Below are 19,211 nucleotides of genomic sequence, written 5' to 3'. Positions count from 1 at the left end.
CACACCTGGGGCGCTGCGCTGTCCCCAACCACCCCAGAAGGGTCCCTCAGCACCGGACTCTGCTCAAGACGCAGACGCAGCGACCCGGGAAAACTTGTTTTACTCGCGATTCCCGAAGGTTGCAGCTGCTCGTGGCTGAGGTTTCGCATCCGCTTTGTCTCTCTCTCCCTTCTTGCCACAGCCCCCTCCCCCGTTTCCTCTCTCGGTTAACTCCCCCGACACGCTCTCCTCCCCTTCCTCCTCCTCCTCCTCCTCCGCCGGCCGCTTTCACGCGCTCCCTCCCTCCCTCCCCTGGTGTCACTTTTTGCCTACGCGCGCCCTCCCCTCCCCTCCCCGTCTCGCCGCTTATAGCCGGGCGCTGGGCTGCCGGGCGCAGACTGCTCGGGCAGCCGGAGAGGAGGCGGCGCGGCGGAGGCGCTGCGGAGACCGAGTGGAGACGCCAGGCGGCCGCCGGCGCGCACGGCTCTTTCCAGCTCCCTCCCCAGAGCCTTCAGCCCGCCTCCTTCCGCGGCGCCTGCGGCCGCTGGCTCGCTCTTCCCTCCCGAGCGCCCTCCGGGAGCTGATCCGCGGGTGGCAGGCACAGAGTCCCTGACCTGGGAACCGTGAGACCGCGGCGATCAGCCCGCGGTAACCAGCCAGCGAGCCGGAGCCCCATGCGCGCTCCTTTCGCCGGGGCAGTCGCTGTTGCTCCCTGGGGCTGAGCCGTCTGCTCCGTCGCCTCCCCGCCCGGTTACCGAGGCCAGACCCAACTAACTGGTTGTGCACTGTGGCCGGCCGCCACTGCTGTAAGTCTCCGCCACCGCCGCGGACCTGTTGCGGGTTTCAGGGGCTGCCTGGTCTGCGTGCGTGCGTGTGTGTGTGTGTGTGTGTGTGTGTGTGTGTGCGCGCGCGCGCGCACCGCGGAGCCCGGAGCTCTGACTTAGGTGGCGGTGGGGAACTGTTTCGGGCGGAGACCCCCTGCCCGCCGCTGCGCTCCTACGGCCAGCAGAGCCGGGCACTGCCCGAGGGCCTCCTCTCCGCCGCCCTGACGAGCCGCTGGGGAGAGAGGAGCTCAGCCAGGATACGATCGACACCCCCCAACCCCCGCCGCCCCACTCCCCTCCGCGGGGAGAGCTGTGCCGAGCGCGCGGGTTTGTTCCCCTTGCACGCTACGCGGCACTGGGGTCACGCACCGACACCCCTAGTGAGGGCATGTTCACTGCGGCCAGATGTCTGTGGGGAATGAATGAAAACTGCTTTCTAAAAAATTAGTTTTTTGTCATTCAGGTTGTTTAGCCTTAACATGCTTAGTTTCGAAGGATAGGAATTGGTAGGCGGGGTGGAGATGAACCGCTGAACTTGGCGTGTATCTGGTGTCGCCCTCACAGGCATGGCCGGGTGTTAAAGAGCGTTACAAGTGCTATAGAGGACTCTACGGTAAAATGCTTTTCTTGTTGACAGTCTCTTTATAGTGTTGTTCCTTTGTTATCAATAATGTAAATTGCCTGAGAAAATCTGCCTAATTTCTCCTTTGATGGCCTGGAGATCAGGTTCAAAACTTAAAGAAATGTGACGCGCTGCTAAGTATTGGAGGCTGCGACCCTGGTTAAAGAGCATTAGGTGAACTGAAGTTACTGTAGCCAGAATTCCTTTTGATGTTCACTGGTAATAGCAGCCCTTTTCTCCTTCTTTGTAGAGGCAGGTTAAGTGTATGTGTGCATTTTTTGGCCACTTCCTTGGCATGCAAATATTATTTCTCTGGGGGCTTAAAAAATGCCAGAAGGATGATTCATGCTGTGTTGAAGGTGTGTTTAGAGGCTGTATACATGGTTTCTGCTGATGTTTTCATGTTTGCATACTTTTAAACCAAAAGGCAAATTGTCTCCCTTGGGTCTTCAAGTGTACCTTTTAATCAAATATTCCTGCAAGATTGTTGGATTTTGACTGTGACACAGTTCTCCGTCTGGGTGGCGTCCAAGATGACAGGCTAGGTTCTTCTGCTGGCTTTTGAACCTACTCGGGAAATCCAGGAGCATAAACACAGACTGCAAAGAGACGCAGATCCTATATCCCACAGTCTTCTAAATGTTGGGTTAAGTGTAAGCCTGCCTCTGAGTGTTGTTTTACACTGCTCAGGGAAATGCCTTCTGGGCTTGGTGGGTGTGATTCCAGCTCAATCTGCAGGCACTTTGGTGCTTCTGTACCTTGTGCAAGAGCCTCATTCTTCTGTCAGAGCTGCATTCACTCTTAACCAGAAAGAAGGCAGCTTTTTTTTTTTTTAATTGAAATACAGTTGATTTACAATGTTGTTAGTTTCAGGTATACAGCAAAGTGTTCAGAATATACACACTTATGAATTCTTTTCCATTATAGGCTATTGCAGGACATTGAGTATATATGCTATACAGTAGCTATACAGTAGGTACTTGTTGGCTGTTTTATATATAGTAGTGTGTGTATTTTAATCCCAAACTCCTAATTTATTCCTCCTTTCTCCTTTTCCCCTTGGTAACCATAAGTTTGTTTTCTATGTGTGTGTCTACTTCTGTTTTGTAAATAAGTTCACTTCTAGCTTTTTAAAAAAAGGCTTTCCATTTAAGCAATATCATATGATGTTTGTCTTTCTCTGTCTGACTTACTTTGTATGATAATCTCTAGGTCCATCCAAGGGAGGCAGCTTTTGAGGTTGCTTTGGTGGCATTAGTTTAAAAAAATTAAAAAGCATAGCTACTCATTTGGAATTCTTGCAAGTTTCTATATAAGGCATAAGAGTATTTATACCATTTTTTGAGGTTTAGGCTAAAACTCTTCAAAGTACGTAAGATTGAATGTGCTCATGCAAATGATGACTACAGCAGTTGAACAGCAGGGATGCTAATTTGGGTTTTGAACACATTGGGGAACCTGGTTCATTTACATAGGGTCCTGTCGGTTGCTCCTTGGGTAACATGGACTAGACCTTAGAGGCTTAGCTTGATGTGGGGGTGTTGCTGGTCTCCTCACCATTTGTCACAGCTCAGCTCACTGTGGAGACTGATGGGTGCTTCCTAAAGTCTTAACACCAGAGACCTGCTGCTGCCCTAGGACTCTGTTATTTTCTTCTCCAGTAAATCATGTTTACTCATGAAGAAAAGTTACATGCCTAAAATAAAAGAAAACAAGTTGCAATTCCTAATCCTATGAGACCGGTGTGTCAAAGGCACCCACCTCTGTTGTTTTCTCTGCCTGCCTTGCCTCCGTTGGTCAGCTTGAAGGAAACAAGGCTGGTAAGGACTGGCTGTTCCCTGTTTGGAACAGATACTGTATCGATGCAGTTCACCGTCCTGGAATAAACAGCTTCCCTACGAATCCTCTGACAGACGGGTTCTTGAAGCCTTTATTCCTTTGACTAAACAGAAGGGTAGGGTTAAAAAGGAAGAAGATAATTCAATTTTTGAAGATAGGTGATAGGCATATCTTGTATGTTTAGCCTACACTTTGATTACTGAGGAAAGCCAAAGAGTCAATTCGGTTCTGCTATAATTCCCATTTAGATACTGAGGAAAGCACTGTAGCCAGCAAATAAATTCTAGAGTGACCTTAAGTTAACAATGGCTGGCAACACACATACACACACACATGTGTATGTGTGTTTTGATTTAGATAAAGTTAACATTTGCATTCTGATCTCCATATATGCAGGTGCCAGCATTTGCAGGTACCAAGGGATGGTCCTGCTGATCCCTGTGTAATCAAGAGAGAGCAGTGGATACACCCTTTGTTCTTGCAGCTGGTTTTCTAAGAATTGATTTAAAGCAGGGAGAATAGAACAACGGAACTCCTGAGTTTGCTACTCAAACTAGTCTTTCTTTTCTGGGCAGAAATCTCCATTTTGGAAGCTGGCCAGAGCAGAAAAGGTGGGTGGTAATTGAGGCCAGAGTCTATTCTGTGTTTCCAGGATAGCTTGCTGATCAGTATATGGTCATGTTTATATTGAGGCTCTTTTAGGACTGAAGTGGTCGAGGTGTCTGGTTAGAAATGATTTGTAATGTTAAATAAATGTTTGGTCACTTCAGAAGTTGGCTTACACCTGTGGTTTTAGTGTTATATTTCCCATTTACTGTACCTACACTTTGGTAAAGACAGTGGGTATTACCAAAGGAATTCTTAATGGAATTAATTAGTGGGTATTTGTCTTACACATAGCTTTATGTTGCATAGGGCATTAAAACTTGTGCCCATCCCAGCGTTACGAGAGCTGGAGGCCTGGCATTGCAAGTGACCAACCCTGAATCAGCTGGACCAGGGCAGGGGCCTGTGAGAATGAGACCTTGATCCTCTTGGCTTTTGCTGACTTACATTCTCAAGGACTTCAACATCCTGAAAGTTGGCAATCAGGTTTTCCAAGATGAACCTGCTCTTGAGCAGTGATTTTTTTTTAAACAATGTATAGTTTACATAGCTCAACAATAGTGTAAGTGCCTTTCCTTATAGGTAACTGTCTCTGGCTTTGGAAAGGCCTGGCCATCCATTATTCAGAATAGTAGGCAGCGGGGCCTGCAGCAAAGTGTTCTGTTCCCTTGAGTCTTTTGTCTTCTGGTTTTGATTGTGGCTTTGGTTCGGCTGTTCCGAACACTGGGAGCATCACTGTTCAGTAGTTGTGTATGGTTTTTTCCAGGAGTGGAAACGATGTCTGTCAGTGTGCACGAGAACCGCAAGTCCAGGGCCAGCAGTGGCTCCATCAACATCTACCTGTTCCACAAGTCCTCCTACGCGGACAGCGTCCTCACTCACCTGAACCTGTTACGCCAGCAGCGCCTCTTCACTGATGTTCTTCTCCATGCGGGCAACAGGACCTTCCCTTGTCACCGGGCGGTGCTGGCTGCGTGCAGCCGCTACTTTGAAGCCATGTTCAGCGGGGGCCTGAAAGAGAGCCAGGACAGTGAAGTCAACTTCGACAATTCCATCCACCCAGAGGTCTTGGAGCTACTCCTCGACTATGCCTACTCCTCCCGGGTCATCATCAATGAAGAAAATGCTGAATCGCTCCTGGAAGCCGGCGACATGCTGGAGTTTCAAGACATCCGGGATGCGTGTGCCGAGTTCCTGGAGAAGAACCTGCACCCTACCAACTGCCTGGGCATGCTGCTGCTGTCTGACGCGCACCAGTGCACCAAGCTGTACGAGCTCTCCTGGCGGATGTGTCTCAGCAACTTCCAGACCATCAGGAAGAACGAAGATTTCCTCCAGTTGCCCCAGGACATGGTGGTGCAGCTCTTGTCCAGTGAAGAGCTGGAGACCGAAGACGAAAGGCTTGTGTACGAGTCTGCAATTAACTGGATCAGCTACGACCTAAAGAAGCGCTACTGCTACCTCCCAGAGCTGTTGCAGACGGTGCGGCTGGCGCTGCTGCCAGCCATCTATCTCATGGAGAACGTGGCCATGGAAGAACTCATCACCAAGCAGAGGAAGAGCAAGGAGATCGTGGAAGAGGCCATCAGGTGCAAACTGAAAATCCTGCAGAACGACGGCGTGGTGACCAGCCTCTGTGCCCGGCCCCGGAAAACTGGCCATGCCCTCTTCCTCTTGGGAGGACAGACTTTCATGTGTGACAAACTATATCTGGTCGATCAGAAGGCCAAAGAGATCATCCCCAAGGCTGACATCCCAAGCCCAAGAAAAGAATTCAGTGCGTGTGCAATTGGCTGCAAAGTATACATTACTGGGGGGCGAGGGTCTGAGAATGGAGTCTCGAAAGACGTCTGGGTGTATGATACCCTGCATGAGGAGTGGTCCAAGGCGGCTCCCATGCTGGTGGCCAGGTTCGGCCACGGCTCTGCTGAACTCAAGCACTGCCTGTATGTGGTCGGGGGGCACACTGCCGCCACTGGCTGCCTCCCAGCCTCCCCCTCAGTCTCTCTGAAGCAAGTAGAACATTACGACCCCACAACCAACAAATGGACCATGGTGGCTCCCCTCCGAGAAGGGGTCAGCAACGCCGCAGTGGTGAGTGCCAAGCTCAAGCTGTTTGCTTTTGGGGGTACCAGCGTCAGTCATGACAAGCTCCCCAAAGTTCAGTGTTACGATCAGTGTGAAAACAGGTGGACGGTCCCGGCCACCTGTCCCCAGCCCTGGCGTTACACGGCGGCAGCTGTGCTGGGTAACCAGATTTTTATTATGGGGGGAGATACCGAGTTCTCTGCCTGCTCTGCGTACAAATTCAACAGTGAGACTTACCAGTGGACCAAGGTGGGAGACGTGACAGCCAAGCGCATGAGCTGCCACGCTGTCGCCTCTGGAAACAAACTCTACGTGGTTGGAGGGTACTTTGGCATTCAGCGATGCAAAACTCTGGACTGCTATGACCCAACGTTGGATGCGTGGAACAGCATCACCACAGTCCCATACTCCCTGATCCCTACTGCGTTTGTCAGCACCTGGAAACATCTGCCTTCTTAAATGCCTTGCATCCTGGAGAGAGTGAGCGTGAGGTAAGTCAGCTTAGCTGTAAGTATCTGTATGTTGAGTGAGCTGTGTAAGTTTTCCTACGTGGAATAAGACAGGCTCCATATAGCCGATCCTATAGAGGTACCACACAAACTATACCAATAAAAGCACTTGCACCCCAAAGCTTAAACACTTGTGTTGACCACAGCTGCAACCCCCGAGATCATCAGCCAGTGGTTCTCAGCCTCTACTGAGCCTCAGAATCTCCCAAGGAGTTTCCAAAATCTGCACACCCCAGAGGCTGGATTTGTTGGGTATGGATGGGTCCCAGGCATTAGCATTTTTAGAAAGTTCTTCACTGGTTCTGATTATGACCTGGTTGGGAACCCTGACCTATGTTACTAATGCCAGCTGATGTCTTCTGAGCCTTCCCCATTTGCTGGCTGTTGGGCTGTGTGTTTCACATGGATCTTTTCATTTGGTCCGCACAACAACCCTGTGGGATATTATTACAGGAGCACTTTATAGATGACAACACCTAATGTACATAGGGGTTAAGAAAGTTGCCCGAGGTCATAGGGCTTAGCAGGCGGAAAAGGTGGTCAAGGCACCACCCAGGCAGTCTGGCTGCAGAGCGTAAGCACTTCAGCTCATGCCGAATGGGCACTTAGTACACTTCACACTGGTATCACCCCAGGAGATAATTGTTGGTATTTAGATTGAGCTTCCTCAAACCCTTTTTAGAATGAAATAGGGTTTCAAATATCGAATGATGAAAATTATTCCCAGTGTATTCTGTCCAAATTATTTATTAGCTTATTTGAAATGTCCCCCTGCCCCCATCCCCAAACCGCCCCCTTTAGGGCGTTCACTAACTTTCGTGAAATCTGGGTCTGTCCTTGGAAAACGTTGCACCTGCATTGTATAAGCTTGTCTGATGCGTGGACACAGAGCCATCCAAACTGCCCTCCCTGCAGCTTTTCAGAGTTAATCATTCAGGCTGACCCCATTGTCAGGGTGAACAAAAGTTGTGTTTCTATGTCATATATCTGAGTACATAATGGTTGTCTTGTGTACTTAAGAGTATATCATACTCTTGGTTCAAATAATTAATAGGCCTTCGCAGTTCAGGGTTCAGGGAGCTAATGGCAGCCTTGCTTGCTCATAAAGCACTCTCGGAATTGGTCCCGAAGTCACTTAAGCATGTGTAAGTGTAGCACAGAGCACATGGAATGGGTTGATTTGTTTTGGTGACTAGAGGGCTCGTTACTAATAATAAGAGGACAAAGTTTAAGAATCTGCTTTGGAGGAGCTGCTTGTGAAAATGAACTCACTACTTGGAAAGGTTCGGTTCTGTGTTTAGTATGTTTCACACCTTTCAAGGGGACCATCCAGCAAAGAGGGGGTTTGGATTCATCTGTCTTTTCTTTACCCATCTCTTACAGCTCGTTTAGAAACACCAGTAAAATTGACCTCCCTTTCACATGTAATCTTTGTATTTCTTTCATTTCTTCCCTCATCTCCCGCCTGTTGGTACAGTTCTTAGTAACGTAATGTTTACTGTACCGAGACACTGTCAGGGGCGCAGGAGCTGTCAGGACCGTCCTCTGGGGAGCGAACAGGATAACTGTTCCAAACCAAACTGGTTTTTGCAGCCTTGCTGGCATCTCAGTGATCCTGAATCAACAAATGCTCTGAAAGGGGTTATTTCATTTGCGATATAAATGCATTACTCAACTCTAAAGCAAGTTTAAAGAACCTTCTAGGCAGAAGCATCAATTAACAGCATGCTAAATTGGGTGTTAGTCCAGAATTGATTATATTTGCCTGGGAGAGCCTTAAAAGTTGCCAGTGACAGTGGCGATACTTCCAAGCGGTGATTGGCTTGGCATCCTTGGAGCGAGATAAGGAACTGGAGGCAGAAAGAGCGACCACGTGTGTCTGGTTCCAGCCTTCAGCTGTGGATTCTGGACCTCTCTGCACTTCAGAGTTCCCCTTTGTTAAATGAGTGATTCAAATTGTGCGTTCCTTGACGTCTGTCCCAGTTTAGACTTGGATGAATTGATAAATGAGAAAAAAGCAAAGAAAGGGGTGAAAATCCCTAGCCCATGTCTGTAACATATTAAATGTTCAATACTTAGTTTTCTTTCCTCCCTTCAATTTAGACCTTACCTCCAAGTGGAATTAGCTTTATGTGTTGTGGGAAAATGAGGTTTCTATGACTGTTACATGCTTGTTATCTCTATACTTCATTTTTGGTACCTTCTTTCTCAGCCCAGAGTGAGTATGTTAGCAAACACTTGAATTCACCCTCTCCTGGGTCTTTGAACCTTAATCACACATGTCCGGCCCCTGGGAAATGAACCAAAAAAAGTGTTGGGTTATATTCGAAACATATCCTCTCCACCCTTGGTGCTATTAGCCAGAGAGTCAAGCACAGGACAAGCAAATTTGAGGGGGCTCGATTTGCCTTTTTAAAGGATGGTGTGGGCCTGATCAAAGCCACTCTTGCAGTTTCCGACGGGGAGAATGTTGGTTTAAATTTTTTAAGTTTACTGCACACAAGATAGTGTTAAAACACTTAAGCCGGATGGAGTGACTTAAAAGAGGTACTGTGTAGGTATCAGTCATGAGCTGCAAGTGCTTCCGGGACCTGGCTTTGCCTTCCAGATGTAGGTGCTACCTGAATTAATACAGTGTTAACACAAAGTTTCCCTCTGCCTGAAAGCTTATCCACCAAGGTGATATTAACTCTTTCTTGCTGCTCTGTCAGTGCTGGGGGGGACAGAAAGGAAATGACTTTGATTTCATTGCATGTTCATGGTGCTCTGTGGCCCCAGTTTGACAACACTTGCCTTTTGGTTCGCTTTGTTCCCTGACCCCCTTTCTAGAGGTGTATTTGTTTTGGGTTTTTTTTTGTTTGTTTGTTTTTCTGTTTGAGTATGCAACATCTTGAAATTTCATATTATTACAAGATACATTCTTTTGGCCTCATGTTGATGTATAGGTTCCAAGGAAGTGGGGGTAGGGGATGACACCGTAGTCTAAGGAATGTCTTGAAAGCTTGAATCACTGTTTTGAAATGGAAGAAACAGCTAATGGAATGAATCAGACTTCTGAACACACAAGAGCAAGAAGAACTCCATGAGTGATGAGCGGCCGCTCCTGAATTCCCTTTGTCTCTACTTGGAATTTCAGCAGTGGAGCTGCAGATTCCTATGCTAGGGCTGGAAATGTGCTCCAAGAACAGATAGGGGGAGCTTTTCAAAGACAAAAGCCCTCTGTGAACTGTCCTTATGTAAAATTAGACTTGACCAAGTGTGAAGGATGGGTGGTATGAGAAACCACCAGCTCCCATGAAAACTGCAAGCTTTGTGCTTACAGCACCTTGAATTTCTGATCGACAGTTGGTCAGTCCTGTAGGTAATATGCTGAATGCTGCATGCCACAGCCCGAGTCTCCTAAGTGCGGACTGATGAACTTGGAGAATAAACTCCAGCCTTGGCTGCTGAGGCCTGGTGTGCTGTCATGTGAAAAGAAGCGAGACTGATTTCTGCCATAATGAATAGCAGAGTTGTATTTAAATAAGAGGATTAATATGTCTGCTTTCTATATGGTGAATAAATTTAATTTGGAATCCTTTATGGTAAATGGGCCAAAGAGGGTGGGGGTGAGTTGGCAAAGGAATCTCTTGTGACCCTCTGGTGATCACTTTACAGTGGCTCTGTTTAACCATGGAGAGGAATTACGCGTATCAGAAGCAGAAGATATAATAACACCTAGGTGTATAGGTTTGATTTGCATGTATGTATGGTTAATCAGGAAGTGAGAATCTTTTCTGTGATACCATTGTTTTTGCTGGAGCGTCTGCATGCACGAATGCACAAGTGTGCTCATTTAAGTCTGGCACTTTACATATCTTTGCACAGTGCCTACCACATGTGTAATTAAGACCTTTAGAAGCAACATTGACCAGCTCTGTCCTGAGTTTAATTTTTTTTTTAGATTTGAGACTAACAAAAAAATCTTCCTTCTCTTTTATTTCAGCTGACTCCATCCCTCGATGAGACAAGATGCGATTTCTACTTCAGAGAGCCGAAATCGAATGAAAGAGAAGAAAAAGGAAAAGAAGTTGCTAGAAGACTTGCATCCAATCCACCGCACCTTGTAAATGCTTCTAACTGGACATGAAGGAAGGGGGTGGGGGAGGGGGTGGGGTTTTCCGTGCAAGTAGCACATGGTTTAAATATGAATGAACAAACCTGTGATCTAGTCCTTGTCTTGTAATTGTGGATTAATGTCAGCATTAATCAGCTTCTCAAAGGGAGAGAAAAGCCAGCCCTTTTTCCTTGCTGTACCATATTCAGCATTTGATTTTCCATGGGTTCCACCACTTATGTGTAAGATTTGAAATGGTTGTCACCTCTCTCTGAGGAGCAAGCTTGAAGCCTCCACACCAGCTGCTGTTGGAGATTTGAAAACCCGACTGTGGGGCCAGGAGGGGAGCTGGCTGGGCTGGCTGCAGAAGTGAGGACCGCTGGACTCCACGCTAATCTCCCAGGGCTGTGCTCCCCAGAAACGCTTCTGAACAATGGGGACATTGTTGGTAACTGTTTGCTAGATGTTCTTTTCTATTTATAAGTGACTTTAAACTTTCCCTTGGCTGGTAAGACATGTGTTGTAGATTTAGCTATTTATTGTTTGAATCCTGCATGCTGAAACAGTGCTTACAGGTGTCTTCGCGCATATGGACGCGTGTGAATGGTTGTACGTTTTGCACAGTTTTGTGACCGTTGTGATGTGCTTTGCTGCACAAAAGTGAAAACTTTGGTGTTACAATTAGGGGTATAACTGGAGGGTGGGTTGGGAAGGGTTGGGGGGGGCTGGATTTTGTAAATGTCAAGACAGGGAAAGATTACAAAATAGAAACTTAAAGTTACATCCTAGAGGTAGGGAAAGCATGAAGGTCATTTTTATCTTAAATTGAAATCAGCTTTGGGGTGTCGTGGGCTCTGGTCATGCCAGTGGCTCCTGGGGCAAGGGAAGCCTTCTTTCTGTCCTTCCCATTCCTGTTCGATTTACTTGCTTCTGTCTCAGCTACTGAAGTTTGGAAAGGACCAAATCACTTGGCAGTTTTTTGTTTTTTTTCCCTTTGTGTGATATCCTGAAATCCTGGAAATTCTATGGACTAGTTCTGTATATAGGGCGCAGGTAAAGGCATTGTCCAAAGTTTATTTATTTATCTATTTATTACCTTGTGAGAATGCTTGGCCATAACCCCAGGTAACAGGAAAAAACAGAACTCTCACCGACAGAAATTAGTTCACTTATCAGATTTGCTTGACCAAGACTGGTGGTTCTCTATTCCTGCTGTAGCGTTTAGCAAGTGCTAAAAGTTCTCCAAGGCGATATTCAGCGGGGCACAGTGTATACTTCAGTGCTCCCTCTTCGGTAAGTCTCTAAAAGAACTCGTTGGTGCACAAAAGTGACACGTATGGCCCCCCAAACACCAAAGAATTGTCGGCAGGGGCCCCCGCTGAGAGGCCTCCTGGAGAGCTGGCTGGGAATGGCTTGTGAATACATTCTTTGCTAGTTCCAGTGCTTGTTTGCTGAACATGCGCCGTGATAGGTGTCAGGGGAAGACTCATAGGTGCTTCCTTGCAAGTGCCCGGGGAAGCCCAGCGTTTGCAATTCACCGCTTCCATTGCTGTTTTTCATGATGTTGTATCTTAGAAAATAGGGTTTAAGACCGATAACCTTTGACATTGTGTGTTTGCATTGTCTAATGACAGATGAATCCCTCACATTTCTCTCCACCTGAATACATTAGACTAATTGTACATGTCCGTCCGTGCCGTGAATAAGTGGGCCGTAGTTGGACCAAAATAAATGAGCCATTGAAATCAAAGGGAGGGTCTCAGTACTTTCCAGCAGTCGGTCTCTCACTCTTAGATGTGTTCCAAGCAATGCAAATGTCTGACTGTGCCCTGGCAGTACATTGTAGCAGTTACAGCTCTGTAGTTTATGATGCAAATCTGGCAAGATGCGGGTGTCGCTGCGTGGCTTTTGAGAGCAGGGTGAATTTTCTGCAGCTGTTTTGAAGTTGTGGTCTGTCCTTGAATCCTCTATTAATTGCAGCGTGTGAGCCAGAGGGAGCGGTGGTCAGGGTGGGCCCGCAGCCTGCAGGGAACTTTCTGGACTCCTGCTCTTTGAATTGACAGAGGCATTTGGGCTCACTGCTTGACCATTCTCACCCTGTGAAATGTTCTACACTTTGAAGCAAATACAATTCACAGCACAGTGCACACAAAAACCTTGGCATAAGACAGAGAAGGTTCTTCTTATTCTGTGGACGGGTTGCTGTGGAAACGGATAACAAAGGGCAGCCTTCCACTTCTGGTATAATTGTGTAGACCCCTTTTCTCCAGGCTTGACACCTGTCTGAATAAGAATGATTAGGGCTGAATACCATCCTCTCTTGACTGTTTTGAGTATGTGGTTCACGTACAAACTGTGTCAGTTGAAGATGTGTTCATGTTCATATGTACTTTGTCTGCTACTACATTTTTGAGGTTTTGTAAAACTGTTATTTTTTTTTTCACAATGTGAAACTGAAGGTCAAATAAATTATTAGAGATTTTCTCTTCATCGTGTGTATGGGTCATTATTGAATATAATTTTAGGGATTGAAGAATTGTGCTTTTTCTAGTTGAATTCAAGAGAGGATCATTTCACATTTTTCTGGGCATCCTCTATTTTGCCATTTAGTTATATCCAGTTATTAGAGCCAGTTTGCACAGTAAGTAATTTAAAATTTTGACCTTTTAGAATATGTAAGCAAACCCAACGTATACCTCAGTTGGGCTTACTGATAGTTTAGAATATAAAGTCATGTACTATGCAGTGATAAGATAACATGCTTAATATGTAGAGGAATTTAGTTTTTGTACTCGTGGGATATATTTTGTTAGGAAAGCTGTGAGAGGAGAGGCTGGAGGTAAATCCTGTTTTCATTTGACACTGCCTTAGAGTCATTTAAAGTAAGTGGAAATGTATGCATATTATTCTTTGAAGTGGCATGAAAAAACACAAGTTTAACCCCCCTGGTACACTTAGCTTCTTTCCAGTTAAAAGCCGCCACCCCAGCCAGCTCATCGTAAAGCCTTTTGCCCCCACTTCAGGATGACTTCGTGTCTCATGGAGGTGCTCCTTTATCACTTAAGTTTGTTTTAATGGGCAGAGCAACATTGGGCATAACCTTTTTTGGATAGACCGTAAATACTACCTAATCAGAAGTCTAGGAGAGACACAAGTAGGCAGAATGCAATTCCTGTCCTTGGACTTGGACCAAGATGTCAGAGCAGATGCCTCAGGTTTTACAGAAGCATCATTCAGGCCCATGCTGGGTGAGGCTGGTCCGGAGCCAAGCCTTGAGAACAAGTGACTGAAGAGTCTTCCGGCCCCTCGGCACACGGTGCTCGTGACCCATGGCAGCCCTGGAGGTGACGTCATGGTGAGAGGGGAGAGTTAGTGGACACGGGGACTCGGATGCTGAGGGAAAGCCTTGATGCCTCAGAAGGCTGGAGAAGCGTTCATGCAGAGATGATTGGGGACTGACTTCTCATTCTCAGGAGTTCTTTATCATCTCAGTAGGGATGTGTAAACAGATTAAAGAAGATACTTCAGATTCCTAATTTTCATTCATTTGGAAATTTCACTTCATTCAGATGTCCTTATCACCCTCTTGGTGACTGCATTAGTCTGGATTGCCTTCAAATGTGTATAACATCAACTGAAATCTCACCATGGTGGTTTAACCACAGTGGTGAAACCTTTTGGAGGCTGGCAATCCAGGGCTTGGACAGTATGCCTACAAGGCCATCAGGAGTCTGGGGTTCTTCTTAAAAGTTATTTTGTTTGGCTGCGCGAAGTCCAATCGTGGCAGGTGGGATCCTCAGTTGCGGATGTGGGATTCTGGGTCTTTAGTTTCAGGATGTGGGATCTAGTTCCCTGTCTAGGAGTCAAAACCGGGCCCCCTGCATCGGGAGGACAGAGTCCCAGGCTCTGGGTCACCAGGGAAGTCCCAGGGGGCTCTTCTGCCTTGGCATCCTGGGCATGGGCCTTGGTCCTTAACTTACAGGCTGGCAGCTGTGCTGTGCTGTGCTTGGTCGCTCAGTCGTGTCCAGATCTTGGACTGTAGCCTGCCAGGCTTCTCTGCCTGTGGGATTCTCCTGGCAAGGATATTGGAGTGGGTTGCCATGTTCTCCTGCAGGGAATCTTCCCAACCCAGGGATCGAACCGGGTTCTCCTGCCTTGTAGGTGGATTCTTACCAGCTGGGCTACCAGAAGAGCCCATGGCAGCTGTACCTCACAGAACCTCATGTGCATTCTAGGCTGCAAAGAAGGGGCCAAAGGGGAAGAAGTATTTGTCAGATGAAATTTCCTTTTTCTTGAGACAATAAGTTTCCCAAAAAGACCCACCTCAGAAACTTAAACCCCTCTCACTGGCCAGAATTGGGTCTCATGACTTCCTAAAGAAGTAAGAGAGCCTGATAAGAGGAGTACTTTTACGTATTCCTCTTACAAGGCATGATGCCACCCCATACAAAAAAATGATTTTTGTGTTGCTGAGGGTGAAAAGGAGAGCAGATGTTGCTAAGCAATTGCTGCCTAGGGTCTGCCACAGTGGATAATCCAAGGGTCGTTTCAAACAATAGCCCCGTTGATGGAGTGACTATGAGGCACTGGGGCTGCACTAAGGACATGCTTTCCTTCATCTCTTAATTCTCACAACAAAGGCAGGTAAGTCCAGAGAGGTTTCTTAACATCTCTAAGCCTCAATTCCTTCCTCTGTAAAATAAGGATGATTAATTTTTGTGGTTCTTGTTCAGTCACTAAGTCGTGTCTGACTCGTTGCGACCTCGTGGACTGCAGCACGCCAGGCTCCTCTGCCGTCCACTGTCTCCTAGAGTTTGCTCAGATTCATGTCCTTTGAGTCGTTTGATGCTATCTAACCATCTCATCCTCTGCTGCCTCCTTCTTTTTCCTTCAATCCTTCCCAGCGTCAGGGCCTTTTCCAGTGAGTCATATGGGAACGTTTATTCATATCCTACATTTAAGCTCCAAGCTCAGGGCCTGGTGCATCATAGGCTCTCACTAATGTTCAGCTGTCGTTTTTAGACATTTTAAACATCCAATAAATCAGAATCTGAGTGCTTAATTGATCCTTAGAGCAATTAAGAGGCACTTTTTTTTTTGGCTACACCCACGAGGTATGTGGGATCTTAGTTCCCCTACCAGGACTCGAACCCCCATGCCCCCTGCAGTGGAAGCTCAGAGTCTTAACCACTGGACCGCCAGGGAGGTCCTGAGAACAGGTACTGTTATTACCCGTATTTTGTAGATTAAGAAACAGGTTTTGAGAGATTAACTTGCCAAGGAAGTGGTGAAGCCTGGATTTCAAGGCATGCTCTATGAACCTGTCCAGGAATGTGGAGGCTGGTGACTCATGGGGCTGAGCCTGACTGGGAAACCCAGGACTGCCCATTTCTATTGTGTCTGGGAAGGCGTGACTTCGTGAGAAGGGCTGAGAAGTTCGCAAGTGGTGAGTCCCACCCTAGACACCGGGACTAAAGGAGCAAAGGGAAAGAAAATCTACTAGGCCGCTCACAATGTTCCTTGATGACAGATTTCTGGAATTCTGATTGAGGATAATTTTAAAACAAATGGGGTCCTGGGTGGTTGTTACACTTGATAACTCATTGAGCTATACACTTAGACTGTGTACTTTTCATTCATATAATGTTAATCGCCTAAACGTTGAACATACAAATGGACAATGGTCAGTGCACAATAAAAATAGAATTCTGACCCACAAAAACCTGCAGCAACCAGACCAGGAAACCAACCGTATTATCTCCTGTAACCAGCCCAGAATATCAGCCTGCAATCTACAAGTTAGACTTGCAGGAAGTCAGATTACTATCTCTAGCAACTGGGCTAAGAAGCCAAACAATAACCTGTGTAACAGTTGGACCCAAACAGCCAGGACTTGATTAATAACTTCCAGCTTTTCTAATTTTTGTTGCTATTCCCAACTTACGACCAACCAGAAAAAAATCAAATATCCCCTCCTAACTATCATATAGCATGCCTGCTTCTAGTTAGCCTGCCTCCAACTTCCCTAGGTCACCAGCCTCCAACCAGGGCATATCTGAAACCTTCCCTTTTTCCCACTATAAAGCTTTCCCACTTCTGTGCCCGCCTTTGAGTCTCTGCCAAAACCAACTGACAGTGACTGACTCCCCTGCGATACAGCAAGCTCTGAATAAATAGCCTTTCCCTGTTCTCATTTTGTTGGTTTTTGTTTATTTTGACAGACAAATGTTTGTTCAATAAAAAGTTAAATATTTCAATAAAAGTGTTCATAAAAATGAAGTGAGAACCAAAATTTTGGGTTCTGGGCAAGCTGGGCTTTCAGAGGATGTTATTTGCCTCCTGTGTGTCACAGTAAGATGAAACGTACACAACGCATATTGTTTGAGAAAAACGGATTTTGAGTTAATGAGGTTGAGATTAGGGCATCTGGTTTGCCAAAAGGAGAGCAGTTGCTTTGTCTGGGAATATTGTGAATAAAGTGAGAACACTTAAGTGAGTTTTACAGGCATATTCATGGTGCACATGAATGTATGAATAAATGCAAAACCTTAGCAGTTAATTCCTGGTCTTGCCTGTCACAAATCCTAAGTGCTTTGCCTGTCTGACACATACTCAGACAAGCCATCTGTCCTGCATTTGAGTTTAATCACAGACAATGAATTGTAAAGCTCTGTTATTTGTCAGACCTTGGACCACTAAGTGCAAGACCTAACTTTCAGAGGGAAAATAAAGTGTACATTGAAACTTGACTAGGAATTAAAAGCAATTTGACTAAGTAAATTATAAATCTACCGTCTTCTCGTCCAGCTCTTGCTTTGTGAGTTTGGGAAGACCAAATGAGACAAAGTTTCTGTCTTTCTCGTCTCTGGTCCTGTTTCCTTGGCAACCATAATCTTTATATGGGCAAAGACGGGGGATGGCATCGAGGAAAGGCAGTTGGAGGGGCAGCCAAGTCTTCTACTAATCCTGTTCTTGGGTTGTTGGATGATTTGTTTTGTTACAAAAAGTGATTTTACACCCAGTTTTTCGACGTTGCTGGGGGTGTTTATTGAATATCCTAGAAGGGCTGAGAGCACTTGCTGATACTGTAAGTACAAAGAAGATGAAAGCAGTAGATACAAATTGGGCACCTGCAAAGTGAGAGCTAAAACTCTCTCTCTGAAGATCTAACTAATCTATTCGCAAGCTCTAAATTGCAAACACCGGGGTACCACTCAGCCACCCCCACACATTCTGGCCAAGTCAGTTGCTGCCAGGAGAGTGGTTTTGAGAGAAGAGATCTAGGAATTCTGCTATCATGCATCTGCTCTGAGGGGAAGGAAGGGAGAAAGAGGAAGAAGTAGAAGGATCCTGGGGCAGACGTGCCTGGGGGTCCACCTCACATTCCTTTCAGATGCTTACTGAGGTTGCACCTATTCCAGTCAGCACCCTGTTAAAATGAAATCCCTAAGCTCCGTCTGGGGGGCTGTTAGTATTTGCCTGTTCAAATGATCCAGGCCACTCGGGCGTGGGTGGGGGTGGGGGTGCTGATCAGCTGCGTCAGGGGACCCTGGGGGTAGTTCTGCCCAAGTGGGGCTCAGACTGGAAGGCACGCTCGGGGGAACTCTGGGAGTCAGGAGGCCTGTGGGTGTTGTAGCAGCAGGTGGGAGAACAAATGAGACAGGCGCGATTTTACTTCGAAACTGTTGCCACTGGTGGGAGGGAGGGATGAGAGGGCAGAGCATGGACGATTTTTAGGCCCATAAGGGTTCTGTATGGTACTATCATCATTGAAAGGTCCTTATGCACTTGTCCAGACCCGTAGACTACATACCAGGAGCGAACCCTAACGTGATAATGTGTCTGTGTCAGTTCCCAGCAGACCCAGGCTGCAACAAACGGACGACTCTGGCGGGGCCTTCGATAGAAATGGAGGTTGGGTGTTGCTGGACGGGGGGTTATGTTGCTGGTGTGGGAACCCTGTCCTTTGCTGTCAGTTCTGCTGTGAACCTCAGTTCAGTTCAGTTCAGTCGCTCAGTCGTGTCCGACTCTCCGCGACCCCATGAATCACAGCACGCCAGGCCTCCCTGTCCATCACCAACTCCTGGAGTTCACTCAAACTCATGTCCATCGAGTCGGTGATGCCATCCAGCCATCTCATTCTCTGTCGTCCCCGTCTCCTCCCACTCCCAATCCCTCCCAGCATCAGACTCTTTTCCAGTGAGTCAACTCGTCACATGAGGTGGCCAAAGTATTGGAGTTTCAGCTTTACCTAGAACTACCCTAAAAAAACAAAGTGTATTAAATGCCAAAAAAAAAAAAAGAGTCTTTAAAGGATGTCAAATACATTGTTAAACCTAAATAAGTTATATAGTATACATATATATTTTAAAAACTGTTACCACTGGTGGACTCCATGTACTGGAAAGAGAAAACTCTCCCATCCCTGCATTCATTGACCCAGGACCCTGGATCAGGCCCTCCTAGTGGAGGCTTAGGACGTGGAGTCATGATGGGGGATAAACCACCAGTTATAACATTGCCGCCAGGAGGATATGTCCTACACTCCAAGCTGCGAACTTACAGTTCACACTGTCAGAATCAACTGACTCACAAATTAATGACAGTCAGTATTTTGGCAAATATCTATACATGAATATCTGCATTCA

General features: G+C 46.7%; 1 protein-coding gene across 1 annotated transcript; it reads left to right on the top strand.

The window, feature by feature from the left end:
* Positions 1–337: 337 nt before the first annotated feature.
* ENC1 (ectodermal-neural cortex 1) lies at positions 338–13,053 on the top strand. Its single transcript, XM_055421860.2, has 3 exons — positions 338–785; positions 4,637–6,449; positions 10,453–13,053. Exon 2 carries the CDS (start codon positions 4,648–4,650, stop codon positions 6,415–6,417), a length of 1,770 nt encoding a protein of 589 aa, XP_055277835.1. The 5' UTR covers positions 338–785; positions 4,637–4,647; the 3' UTR covers positions 6,418–6,449; positions 10,453–13,053.
* Positions 13,054–19,211: the final 6,158 nt, after the last annotated feature.

The sequence above is a fragment of the Moschus berezovskii genome, chromosome 18 (genome assembly GCF_049115385.1).
Source record: "Moschus berezovskii isolate FMDL1 chromosome 18, NW_MosBer_1.0, whole genome shotgun sequence".
Lineage (NCBI taxonomy): Eukaryota > Metazoa > Chordata > Mammalia > Artiodactyla > Moschidae > Moschus > Moschus berezovskii.
The sequence above is the reverse complement of the archived record's forward strand: the minus strand, read 5'-3'. Positions and strand labels throughout refer to the sequence as shown.